Source organism: Leptonychotes weddellii, chromosome 2, assembly GCF_054177405.1.
Source record: "Leptonychotes weddellii isolate Sample4059 chromosome 2, ASM5417740v2, whole genome shotgun sequence".
NCBI classification, from domain to species: Eukaryota; Metazoa; Chordata; class Mammalia; order Carnivora; family Phocidae; genus Leptonychotes; species Leptonychotes weddellii.
In genome coordinates, this window is record NC_138370.1 from 27,993,277 (window position 1) to 28,007,400 (window position 14,124).

At 41.7% G+C, this 14,124-nt stretch overlaps 1 protein-coding gene across 1 annotated transcript in view; it reads left to right on the forward strand.

Moving 5' to 3' along the window:
- KCNU1 (potassium calcium-activated channel subfamily U member 1) overlaps positions 1–13,905 on the forward strand; it is a 172,841-nt gene extending 158,936 nt beyond the window's left edge. The window contains 4 exon segments of the mRNA XM_081812893.1: positions 892–1,031; positions 8,596–8,787; positions 10,496–10,629; positions 13,436–13,905. Of these exon segments, the coding sequence (XP_081669019.1) occupies positions 892–1,031; positions 8,596–8,787; positions 10,496–10,629; positions 13,436–13,841 (872 nt within the window). The 3' untranslated portion in view covers positions 13,842–13,905.
- Positions 13,906–14,124: the final 219 nt, after the last annotated feature.

Below are 14,124 nucleotides of genomic sequence, written 5' to 3' on the forward strand. Positions count from 1 at the left end.
GTGCAGTTATTGAGAGTATCCCCTTTTACTTACAAAAGTGTCCTGGTTTGAAAGATAAATTATATAAAGGTGACATTGGGGACACTTGTTTGGAGGACCTGGGCCTGGGGTGCAAGGATATACCCTTGATGATGAAGGTACCCAAGAAGGATACATGTGTTTAGGGGAGGAAGATGAAAGAGAAAAGAAAGAAAGAAAGAAAGAAAGAAAGAAAGAAAGAAAGAAAGAAAGAAAGAAAGAAAGAAAGAAAGAAAGAAAGAAAGAAAGAAAGAAAAAGAAAGAAAGAAAGAAGAAAAAGAAAGCAAGAAGGAAGGAAGGAAGAGAGAGGAAGGAAGGAAGATGATAGATGATAGATAAGATAGATGATGATGATATATAGATAGATGATAGATGATAGATAGATGATAGATAAATGATGATAGGTAGATAGATGATGATAGATAAATGATGATAGATAGATAGATGATGATGTATAGATAGATGATGATAGATGATAGATAGATTGATAGATAGATAGATAGATAGATACTGAAGTAAGTGCAGATCCCACATTGACCCCAGTGTAGACATCAAATTCTTTGTTCAGTGGTCACCCCTTGGCCTGCTTTGTATGGCAGTCCTGTATTCTTTTTTTTTTTTTTTTAAAGATTTTATTTATTTGACAGAAAGAGACACAGTGAGAGAGGGAACACAAGCAGGGGGAGTGGGAGAGGGAGAAGCAGGCTTCCCGCTGAGCAGGGAGCCCGATGCGGGGCTCGATCCCGGGACTCCAGGATCATGACCTGAGCCGAAGGCAGTCGCTTAACCAACTGAGCCACCCAGGCGCCCCTGGCAGTCCTGTATTCTTAAGCTTGTCTGCTTGTCTTTCCTTTTTCCATCTTTGCCTTGCAGAAAATCCTTCCAATATCCACTATATTGAACAGCTGAGTGGACTGGATGAATCCTTCTCAGGAACAAGCCTGCATCTCAGCACATCCTTTTCCACAGGCACTGTCTTTTCTGGCAGCTTCTTGGATTCCCTCCTGGCCACAGTAAGTGTAGCTAAGTGCAGCTTGCAGAGGGGAGGAAGGATGATTCAAGCTTTGGGAAATAAGGAGAATGCCTCACAATTCAGAGTTCTCTTTGATTCTCTGAAAAAGCTTGTTCACATACATTATTTCATCTTTTTTCACAACTACTTGGCAAGAGAAGCCAAATTTTCACAGTTTCAAGATTAAAAACATGTCTGGCCCTTAGAACCAGAACACTTAGTACCAGGAGGAACAAGCACATAAAAAGCAAGGTGCCTACCTTTTAGCTTCAGGTGCATCTTGGCAGACCAAGCTCTGGTTTCAGAGCTTAGAAGACACTGCTTTCTCTTCTCTCTAAAATATCCCCAACAGCTTATACAGAAATCAGCCATAAGGAGACATGGGGACCAAGGAAAAGCTTCTGGCCTTTGGCGGTATGAGCTTTGTTCAGAACTAAGTCAACCCTCCCTCCATGTTACCCCGCTCCTGGGGTGTGTTTTTGACTACATGGTTGCTCTTCAGCTCTCACCTCCTCTTTAGCCTCTGAGCAGGTCCCTTGCCTCGACTATGGTATTTCTGTAAGTAGAGCTAATTCATTGAGCGAATACCTACTCTGTGCAGGGCACACTGTTCCAAGCGCTAGCAGTATAGCAGTGATGAAATAGACCAACGTCTGTGCCCATATGGAGCTCGGGCTCATGGAGGAGAGTAACAGAAACATGATAAATAAGGAACATATGTGGCATGTCAGATAGCTAGAAGGCTAAGGCAATGTGAAGTGAGAAATACAGGGATTAGGAAAGGAGCTGAAAGTTTCAATAGCATGGCCAGGGAAGGAAGGCAGCACTGACATGGTGGCATGGGAATCTAGCTCCAGAAGAGAAGAGAGCACACACCGTTCTGATCTTTGGGAAGGAAACACACCAGGCAGAGGGAAAAAGGGAAAAGGCATTGAGCTGCAAGCACTCTTGGTTCATTCAAGGAATTGGACCAAAATACAAAATCTGTACGTACCCATTCGTAAATGGCTGCAAGAACTCCTCCAAAGGAAATCCTTGTTACCTACAACCTCCCAGACTCTTTCTCCCCAGATTTTCCAAGGGAAGCATTGCAGCCTGGCTGTATATCAGTGTACAGACGCACAGGGCTCTGAACACAGCTTGATAAACTTGTAGCTTTCTGTAATTCCGTGTGGAAGGGGCATCATTCCTGAACTGTGTGGGTGCCTCAAAGGCATGGTTTGCAGTTTTTGGGGAGCATGGCTAGGCCACACACACTGCCCTCATGGCGTCAGTGCCACTGGCCCTAAGGGGATTATGTTGCCTTAGGCTCTGCTTCCCTGAGCATTGGGGGTGGGGGAGGGCGTCTCATAAATCCCATCAAGCTCTCAGAGAGATAATACCAGGTCAGTGATAGTTTAACATTCAACAAGTTGGTAGACAATGAATTTCCTAAAGGGTTAGGCAGCATTCAGCCTTGACTGAGCCAGGAGTCAAGTCAGGTGACTTTTCTGGGAAGGTAGCTCTGTCAGGGAAAGGGTTTTATCACTGTCTGTCATTGATATGTCAGTTACTTTGCCAGTAATTAATGACTGGAATGTCAGGCAGAAGGTGACTTTGGATGAACTGGACCTGTCTGCAGGATACACTTTAAATGGGGTTAAGGTCCCAGTTCTCCTCAGAGATCCCTAGATGGCAGGCAGCTTTGTGCCTTAAATTAAACTGGAACCTTAATTAAACTCCACTGGCCCCCAGAGGTAGGAACAAAGTCACAGACTCTGTTTAGAGCTAGTGGGGAGAGCAGGATGGGCAGAAGAGGGCTGAGAGAGACATTAAAACAAATGAACACATCATGTCAGCCAGCACAGCAAACACAAACTTGGTCATGGGAGCCAGCAGCTGGGCCTCTCCCCACTCACCATAGGTCTTGTGACCACACTGAGGAGTAGCACTCCCTCCCAGGCTGCCTTCAGATATTGTATCAGTGGGCTTCTCCACAGGATAGGACAATCTAGTCCTCCTGGAAGAGGAAATAAGCTATGTAAAAACTCAGGAGTCTTTCCCACAGTGAAGTCTGTGGGAGAGAGAAAACCCACACTGTGCCTGATCCAGGGGGGAATCACATGAGGTCACAAGCATAGCAATGAAGCTTCGGGCAAATCTTTCCATCAAGGGGGCTGGCTTGGGTCTTGACCTTCTGCATATCTACCTGGTGGACTTCTGCCTCAGCTCTTGAATCCTTAATGATTCATGACACAACAAAATGAACACACTTTAATACTATTTGGAGCGCCAGTCCCAAATCTCCGGCCATGATGAGCTGAACCAGACCTTTGAAAATGACCTGGTCATACTGCCCACTCTTGATTCCCTTGCCCCTAGGTCTGGTGCTACTGGGTCCACTTGGCTTTCTAAGGGTGGGGGTGACTTCCCATTGTCCAGCCACACAGAAAGAAGGAGCCCAAAGGCCAGGTCTGGGCCTCAAATTCTATCATCTTGAGTCTTCTGAGTACTCTTTGATCTTGGGTAGTCTCTGACCTTACACCTGATCTCGTGGAAATGAGAGCAGTAGCCTTGGAGAAGAGAACATTTATCCTCTGACACTGAAAACATCTGGGAGCCACCACTGTGGTAGCTGCAGAATATATTTGTCAACACTCCAGTTTCTTCTCCATACATATTGGAGCATCTTCTTGCTGAGAAGTGGGAGAGAAAGGCAAAGATCTTGGTCTCCCCTTAAAGTTAGGATAGCAGTTGTGGGCTCCGTGGTTATCACTTCTCTAAAACATTCCCATGGCAGCCACCACTAATGATCACAGTTCTCTGCCTCCAGATCACACCTACGGGTCTTTCCCAACACAGACCTCAAGGTAATTTCTCCCAATAAATTTTCTTGTTGGAATAATATTAATAAACAGAGCAACAACTGTGATAGGAAGAGTAATAACATCTCTGAAGCACTTACTTTGGGCCAAGGTCTTTGCTACAATACTTTTATTCTTCTTTCAACCAATTAGGAGAATACAATTATGAGCCTCATTTTACAAATCAAGAATCTGAGGCTTAGCAGGACAAATAAAGTGCCAAAGTCACAGCATTTACAGATGACAAGCTGGTTTTTGAACCCCACTTTGTATGATTCCAGAGTTAGACCTCGCTGTCATAGTCCTCTGTCCTTCCAGAAAGCTCTTTCTGTGATCATGAGTATCCTTCCAGTGCATTGATTTTCAAGTTTTGCTTAAAGGAATCTACCCCCTGGTGCTCAGGTGGTGCTGAGCAGACAAGCAGGAAGGAGCCCAGAGTGCACCTACCCCATCATGCTCCCCTGCCTGCACCTATCCCCCCAGTCAGAACAACTGCTTTCATCTGTGCTGTGCATGAGGCTTCTGCCTAGGATTTGATGTGAAGGATGATTTCTGTTGTTAAGAAGATTTGGAAAACTGCTCCCTAGAAGTTAGAATATATGACCAACAGAGAGGGAGGCATAAAATGAAAGGACCAGAATCCTGTTCTCTCTTCTGGGATAGATTTCCAGTTTCCAGTCAAGAGTCCTGTATGAGACAGGAGTCCACCATCCCACCCAATTTTGCATGTGCCTTTTGTCCCATAATTCCCCTCCCCAAAGAACACCTTCCAGGTGGTTCTTCCAACCTGCTGCCCAGCTCAATGCACCAAGAGATCTGTTTTCCATTGCTGCATGGTCAGAAGTTATAATTCGAGGTCTGTTTCCCTGATGCCCACACTACACAGAAATGCAAGGGGGAATACAGATGAATTTCAGAACAGACTCCCTCAGGAAAAAGGTGGCTAACACCTCAGCCAAGTCAGAAACAAGATGAGATCACTGGTCTTGACTCTGACTTCTCCCCCTTTTTCTCCATTCCCCCTTAATAAATGCAAAGGAATGAATGTGCAAGTCCCGAGGATAGAACGAAGCCTGAATAATGTGCTGTGAAGTCATCACTGCTTTTACTGAAGTTTTGTTTTGGATTTCATGTAGTTTTTTATTCTATCCCCTGATACACTTGTGATTTTTTTCTCAACATAAAATAATAGTGTTGCCCTCCAAATCTGATACAGCTGACGCTAAGGTCTCAAATAGCCTCTGGTGGACTACTGTAAACTCCTTCCCCAGATGGGAAAACATATCATTAGAAAATAGAATTCAGATTCACTTTTAATCCTTTATCAGCTTAATGTTATAAAAAAATATGGAGAGACACTCAGGTCCATAAGCAGGACTCTTACACAGCTTTGTAACAATAGAACTTCAGAACTGGACATGAACGTAGGGAGCAATTTCCTTACAAGGAAGGAAATTGAAGCTCACAGAAGTTACGTGACTCCCTTAAGGTCATTCAGCTGGTTAGTTGCAGTTTTCTTACCATGTAGCCTCATTCTCAGAAATATTTCTCAGAGAATGTTTGATCTTAAGGCCTTTTGAGGTTAGATTTTCAGAATAAAAAGCAGCAAGTAGGCAGGATGTTAGTACCTATGTTATTAAGTAATATTGTAAGTTGTGAGAGAGACCTACAGCTTCATTGTAGCTAGAAGTCAAAACACTTGGGGCTGCAACATTTTCTAACCCTGAAAGTCCAAATTCTAGTAAATGTGATTATATTAGAAACAGTATCCAAGTTTAAAGGTCTTAAAATATTTGAAGCACATTTCAACTTTCCTATTTTCTTGAGAAAGAAAAAAGAAAAGGAAGGGAGGAGGGAGGAAGGAAGGGAGGAAAGGAGAGAGGAAAAAAAGAAAGAGATCAATACCATAGAACCCTGAATAATAAGAATACTAGATGAGCTCATGGAGTAAGGGTGACATGTAAATCCCTTTATTTTCCCCAATATAGAATTGCAATCCTTTTGATGTCAAAACTGAAGAAATGATATATTCAAAAGCTAAGCCTCTCTCAGTTAAATATGTAAAGTACATGTTTCCCTAGAGCCCTTGACACCAGGATAACCCTAGAATTTATACCTTTTCTTTAATCAGTGGAGAATTATTCTAACAGCATTATGTTTGATCACTCTACACTATGGCCACTTGTTCTTAAACGGATTGTGGCTCAACCTGGATTTACATCCCCTGTTCATGCCTGGATTTCAGGGAGCTGATTCCATAAGCACCCTTCTGGGTAGTAGCAAAATAGAACAAAGAAGAAATAAGGAGGAAACTATCAGTCAGTGGATCACTTCAGTCAGGACATTAGGGAGGAAAAGGCATTTGAAGTCATCTTTTAACCTAAAAACTATTTTAAAACTTATTTTTCTGTTATTCTATCTTAATTCATATACCTTATATTATTTCTTAGACCCTTTTGTTCCAATGGCTTCTACATTTTACTAGCAATATTTATTTGTTAAAAACTGACTGCCAATTGCAGTTAGTATTCTTACAGCTGTTTAACACCTGCCTTGTTCAATGCACCCCTGAGGACATGAATGTTAAATTGACAAAGTCTGTCCTCTGAAAGACCATATCATTTAAGGAACTGTTGGCCCAGAGGGTGATCTGAGCACCAACCAGTGGCAGAACCACCAGAGGTGCCCTTTAAATTTCTGATGCCCACTCCTCTCCATACATTCTGATCCAGTGGATCTTGGATCCCAGAAATCTATACTCGTGAACATCCTTCCAGGCGATCCCAATACCTGAGAACAGAATTTAGTAATGTGTGTGGTATATCTCATTTCATCCCACAAACAAGGCTCAAAGATGGTATTATCATGTCAACTTTAAAGGTTATAAAACTGTTTCTGGACATGAATTGTCCAAAAGTACTCAGCTAGGATTCAGCTAAGTTTTTAGATAAAACAAAAGGTTGAACATTTAAAACACTATGTATTCAATAGATTTGGGAAAATCTAATGGGTAATATTTAACAGTGCTATTTACATGTATGCCAATGCCTAGTTTACACTAAATACGATAGGAATCCTTTGGGAAAATAGTTTAAGAACATAGCTAGGGTTATTCAGCTAAGATTAATCTCAGCTAAGATTCAAAGTCAGGTGTGTTTCAGACAAACTACTAACTATAAAATACAGAAGGATGAAATGGAGCAAAAGCCAGTGGCTGTGGGATCACAAAGAAAGGAAAACTTCTTTCTTTTTTTTTTATTATGTTATGTTAATCACCATACATCATTAGTTTTTGATGTAGTGTTCCATGATTCATTGTTTGCGTATAACACCCAGCCTGGTGATGGGTATTAAAGAGGGCAGGTTCTGCATGGAAAACTTTTTTCTGATGAGGAGACCAGCATAGAGTTTGCCAACCATAGAGTTTGATGAGCGATCAGTCAGATGTTCCAAAGCAAAGGCAAGAAGGAGTAAATATGTAGCTAGAGCAACAGATAGACTGTCGTGCACTGGAGGGCACCATTAATGGAGGAGATGAGCTTGGTTTTATAGCAGGGATATGAGATTGAAGGTTTGAGGAGGGGGACGGCATGATTTGATTTGTGTCCTAGAGAATCTTTCTGGAAAGATTTTGAACAGGGATTGCAAGTAAGAATAAAAACAAGACAGGAAGACTAGTAAACAGGCCCCTATCATAATTCAGTCTGCAGAAGACAAGTCCCTGAATTTAGAGAAAGTGAACTGGAAAATTTCTATGACAGTAACAATTGAGGTCATTCCTATTATTTTTATAAGTAATATATGAACATATAAATCCTCATGTCTACTGGAGTAAAAGTCTAATTTAGATAAAACAAAAGGTTGAACATTTAAAACACTATGTATTCAATAGATTTGGGAAAATCTAATGGGTAATATATTACAGTGCTATTTGCATGTATGCCAATGCCTAGTTTACACTAAATACGATAGGAATCCTTTGGGTTTAAGAACATAGCTAGGTTTATTCAGACTCAAAGTAGTTTTCAAAATAAGAAGTTGTCCCACACGTCCTCCTTTGGTTTCATTTTGATGCCAAAGATTCCAAAATTCTATTAATTTATTCAACACCTATTTGTGTAGTACCTAAGAGCTACGAGTGACCTAAATATTAATAAGATCCAAGTCAATACCTGTCCTCAGGCAGGTCACAATCAAAAGGAGGAGACCATCAGTCAGGACATTAGGGAGGAAAAGGCATTTGAAGTCATCTTTTAACCTACTTAATATAAGTAGGCTCACATCCAGAAGATTCAGTTACAGATGACAGTAATAATGTCAGTAGTCCCCTAAGGAAAAACTATAGCAGTCACATTAAATACATAGTTTTAAATATATGTTGATGATTATTAGGGTATCTGTGGTCTGACATACTCCTCTGGCTATTTTTGGAGGGGGGGGCATCCTTGGTGTTAGCATCATTACCCACTTTCTTCTGCCACAGTGTGAGCCCAAGGGAGCAGGAGCTGGGTCAATGGTATTTTCTCTGTACTTTGCCTAACCCAATGCCCTACCTGAACTGAGAGCTTTTAGTTGATTTTAATAATGTTGACGAGAGACCCTGTTTTGCCTCACTGGGTCCATTTCAAACAGCGATGCCCCCTAAGTCTGCAAGACTGTACACCTCCACAGTGTCTCTGCTGGCTCTTCTGACTTTGCACACGGCTTGTCCTTGCTTTCCAGGCCTTCTACAATTATCATGTCCTGGAATTACTTCAGATGCTGGTGACAGGAGGGATAAGTTCTCAGCTGGAACAGCATTTGGATAAGAGTATCTATGGGCTGACCCACAGCTGCACTTCAATTATGTCTGGAAGAGCGCGGTGTAAGCTGGGGCTTCTGTCCTTAACTGAAACCATCTTGTCAGACATTAAAGTGAGTCTACTCCTATCCTGATAAAGGTTCCCACTTCCTTACCAGTCTGGATTTCTGAAAATGATTCAGGCTATTTGGGTTCCTAGATGGCCTAGAGCATAGAAAGAATAACAAAAGCTAATACAACCTTGTATTCATAGAGTATTTTAGAATTTAAAGTGTATTTTCACATATCCTATTTATTTTTTTTACAATTCCAGGAGATAGGTAAGACAGGTATTATTATCCTCATCTTCCAGATAAAAAGTCCAAGTGTGCAGGAAGCATCTGAGAAATCTAATAACTTTGTACCTTAGCAAGGGTATTAATAATTATAACTAGTATTTACTGAGCATGTTCCCTGTGCCTGTCTGCTTTGTTGTTGTTGTTTACTTAACCTTTCCAAGGATTTATATGGTAGGCATTGTTATTAATTGCACTGAACAGATCAAGAAGCTGAGACTCAGAGAAAAAAGGACTTGTCTGAGGCCACACTTTGTCCCACTGGAAAAGCAAGGGACCCTCCAAGGCAGTCTGACCCAGGCTCTGCTCACTCTTCCTATACCTGAGCTGATAAAGAAATCTGATCATGTTAGCCTAAGTTAGGCAGAAGGGTTCTGTGTTTGGGTCTAAGACTCAGATTGGGCTAGCCAGTGAAAAATGCAAGGGGAAAAGGTCATTATGGCATATGCAGTGGGGCATCTGGGTGTTTGGGGATCACAGTGGAGTCTAGCCTGGGAATGAGTAATGTAGTTATCAGTGTCTTTTGGTTTAGCTTTGGTTGACATTACATTTAGCTCTCTACCAGTTGTCCAGGGCAGGGCATTTTAAGGAAATATTTTTTGTTCAGAGGACATCAGCAGAAACCCCCTCACATGGAGCAGGCTCTTCCAGGTCTCTGCACCTGATACATCTTGATAGATACTGCCAAAAAGGGAAAACCCCATGCTCCATACATCTGAATTGTAGGTGCAAACAATATGGCAAAGTTCCCTTAGCACATTTTGGTCCTTTGCATTTCTGTGGTCCTGGGCTCCTCACCCGAGATTGAATTGGGAGTGATTATAAGCCCAGGACAACTGCTGCTGGCAACTTCTTGTCAGTATCAGAGGTGACAGTGGACTGGTCAACATTGTTCTCCTTCCTTTCTTCACTTGTATCTTGTCCTCACTTTGTTCTCTACCCTAGGGAATCACATAATGAAACAAACTGTTCTCACGTGGCTTCATTGAATGCATTTGCTGATGCTTTGACCCTATTGTCTATCCATCATGCCCTTGTTGGCTATAGCCTGAGAGCAGTGTCAAGAGGAATGCTTGGGACTGTAAACTGTGGTAGAGTAGGATAAGAAGATCACTCTCTGGAGGTCACTGAACATCCCAACCCATTATATAGCTTGAAAACTGAATTTTCCAATCTTTTACTCATTGTTACTTCTTTAATGGTTACCAAAATAGCAGTAGTAATAAAAACTAGCATAACAACATGCTACGTCACACCCACAAGAGGCTCTTGAAAGATTACAGTGATAAAAACAATCATTGGGATTAGATGCTCAAAACTTATCATAAACCTAATTTCCTACTTGACACTGCTACCATAAAAGATATTAGGAAACAGCTTTTGGGTCTTCCAAACTTTTACTACAAGGAAAGATAATAACTTTCCAGTAAGTACTTGTTATTGCTTAAAGTACCAACAGACACATGTTTTTCTCTTTTCTCCCCAGCCAAGAAAGACATTTGGGCAAGTGTTCTGTGGCTCATTAGATAATTTTGGAATCCTGTGCCTTGGTTTATACCGCATGATAGATGAAGAGGAGAACAAGCCGGAACAAAAAAGGGGAGTATGCTTGCTTGGAGAGTGCTACCCATCTATCCAAGCATAAGAGCCAAAACTACTTTATTCAATGTGAAAGAGAAGTCCAGAGCTCAGGGTCCATAATTACAAAGAAGGTTCCAGGGGAAGTAGACAGTGATATAGGAAGAAGGAAGCTGGGTGTAAATAACATGAATGAACTGATGATCAAATTAATATTGACCATGTAAGGATAATGGTGTCTGTGTCCCCAGTGAAACCTGAGATGTAGACCCAGATTTTAAATCAGGATTTTTTTGTAACTTACCCCTCATCCATGTCTATGCAACTTCTTTTTTTTTAATCTTTATTTATTTATTTTCATTATGTTCTGTTAGCTAACATATAGTACATCATTAGTTTTTGATGTAGTGTTCAACAATTCATTAGTTGCGTATAACACCCAGTGCTCATCCCAACACGTGCCCACCTTAGTACCCATCACCCAGTCACCCCATCTCCCCACACCCCTCCCTTCTGTAACCCTCAGTTTGGTTCCTGGAATCCAGAGTCTCTCATGGTTTGTCTCCCTCTCTGATTTCTTCCCATTCAGTTTTCCCTCCCTTCCCCTGTGGTCTTCTGCTCTATTCCTTTTGTTCCATATATGAGTGAAACCATATGATAATTGTCTTTCTCTGCTTGACTAATTTCACTTAGCGTAATCTCCTCCAGTTCCATCCATGTCAATGCAAATGGTGGATATTCATCCTTTCTGATGGCTGAGTAATATTCCATTGTATATATGTACCACATCTTCTTTATCCATTCGTGTGTTGAAGGGCATCTTGGTTCCTTTCACAGTTTGGTTATTGTGGATATTGCTGCTATGAACATTGGGGTGCATGTGCCCCTTCTTTTTACTACATCTGTATCTTTGGGGTAAATACCTAGTAGTGCAATCGCTGGGTCATAGGGTAGCTCTATTTTTAACATCTTGAGGAACTACCATACTGTTTCCCAGAGTGGCTGTATCAGCTTGTCTATACAACTTCTTAAAGCTGAAAGCCACTGTCCACATTGGAAAGATTTACTTGTTTTCTGCTGGACTCATTGGGTAAATGTTTATTAACTGCCTCATTTCTAGACCACTGTGTTTTACATGTACAAATTATGGGAGCGATATGCTCAGATTTCAGTTGAAAGAGCAATCTGACCACAGTATAGGAGAACATAGAGGAAATGCATGTGGAGGGCAGGAGGGGAAAAGAGAGTGTGCAATCTACAGACAACACAGTAATATAGGTCCAAACTAGGATCCTCACAGTGGGAATGGACAAGATTCAGTAGAAGAAGGAGAGATTAAAAACAATAGAGTGGAAGAAGATTGAAGGAAACTTGTTCTCTTTTCTAAGGGGAAAGAAACCAAGCTACTCAAAGTGGGGTAGTCTTGAATGGAAAGAAGACTTTTCTACTCATCAGAGAAAGGAAGGAAAAGAATGGGTGCCAAGACAAACATAGCCATAGGTGAGGGCTGTGCTGAAAGGAATTTGTGTGTAACACCAGGATTTCCCCGTGAAGTATAGGCATAGCCATTGCTGAGATGATAGTGGCACTAGAGTTTGAAAGAAAAAGTGCCCCAAGTGCCAGAGGCCTAAATAAATATGGAGGTCTGTAGATGACACCGATGAATCGAGAGGGGGGGTGATACGGCTATAGAGCATTAATCACAAAGATGCTGCGGGAGCAGTGATGTTCTAGAAGCAGCACTGGGAAGCATGAATGATGCTGGTTTCTCTCTCTCTGCCTGAACTCCATGCCCTTGCTCCAACACTTGCGGAAAACCCATGGAGCTCAGTAATTGGGAGAACGTGCAGCCTATACTTGAGAGGACCTCCAGGAAGGAAATGATATTTCTGTTTCAAAGGGAGTCTTTGACTATAGTAGGTCTTGCTTAAACTATTATAGACATTACAGGGGACTCAGTGGGAAAGATAAAAGGGGGAAGATTATTCAATGAAAAGAGGTCAGAGGTGCCCTGAGATGGTTGTTCAGGAAAGAAGAGGTGACCACTTGGGACAGCAATGAAGAAATGCAGGATGAAAGCCATGAAAGGTTATTCTGCCTCAGTGTTCTGACATGAACACTGGTGTGTTCATTAACTTAACTCTCATTATTGAGAATTTGCTATGTGCCTGATACTAGGCTAAGGCATCCTGCTTCCCTATGAAGTCTTCATGCAGGTCCAGGCTCTGGGTGCTCTTTAAGACTCATTGACATTCACTCTTTGCTTATGAGTCAAAATTTCAAATAAAACTTCAGTTTAATATTCTTCCCCCCCACACTGGCTGCACTGCATTGTGTGTGAAAGTTTGTGGCATAAGTGTTAGGGTAGGCCTAAGCTAGAATGGAAATAGCTGGAAGTATGTAATCCTCTGATTTTTTATAAAGCTTGGCCAAGTGCTCAATATTGGGCTGACTGAATTCATTAGTGTAGTGGATATTAAAAGCAGAGAAACCTGGAACCCAAAAGACCATTAGAGATCAGTCAGTCCACATCTCTGTCCTATCCCTCTCCCATTAAAATGATGAACAAATCAAGGCCCAAGGAAGGGAGATGCCATGCCGAACTCAGGTCAGAGATGCTTGGTTTCAGAGGCAGGAGTGAATGTTAGTCTCCTAATTCCTAGTCTAGGACTTCTGTTGCTCTGTGTCAAAGGTATTTACTCTTAATAAGAAACCAGTGAAGCAAAGCAGAACAAAAAACATTTCCTCCTCTGGCCCAGCACAAAGACTTCCTTGTTTGGGCCATTGCCTGTAGCCACAACTGTCCCGGCTGCAGAGGTTCGGGAGTCATCTTTGGCTTTTCTTACAGGTTTGTGATCACCCGGCCAGCCAATGACTTTAAGCTCCTGCCCTCGGATCTTGTGTTTTGTGCCATCCCTTTCAGCACTTCTTATTACAAATTGGATACTTCATCTCAGAGTCCATATGAAATGATAAATATAGTGCCAACATCAGAGAAACCTACAAACATAAATCATTCTCCTACCATTGACCCAGTCCACCGGACTACAACAAAACCTTTGATGACATCTGTTCATTATTTGGAGCCAAAAACTATTTCCGTTAGTGATTCTAAGCAAGCTGTATTGACTCAGAGCAATAAACTATCATCCCAGACACATTTAGGTGAAACTGAAACTATGAGAGAAAATGGGAAGGAAAAAATGAAGGAAAGCACAGAGGTGAATGCCCCTGCTTCTTCAAAACCAAACTAAGGCCTGTTGATATTCTCCACAAGCCCCTAGCTGGCTACTTTTAAGCACCTCCAGAGGTGGTGACTTTGAACAGGAAAATAAAAACAGAAGCATGCCACTTTTATGCCCATTGCTTAGTGGTGGATCATTAAGCCCACACTGGGGAGAGACAAAAGTCTCATCCAATCCCACTGGATCTAGAGTGATAAATAAAGAAATGCATGATGAATGCTCTGTAAAGAAAGTTCATTGCTCTATGTCCCTTGTCCCTCAAGCAGAAAACATGTTAGAATGAGCTGTGTTA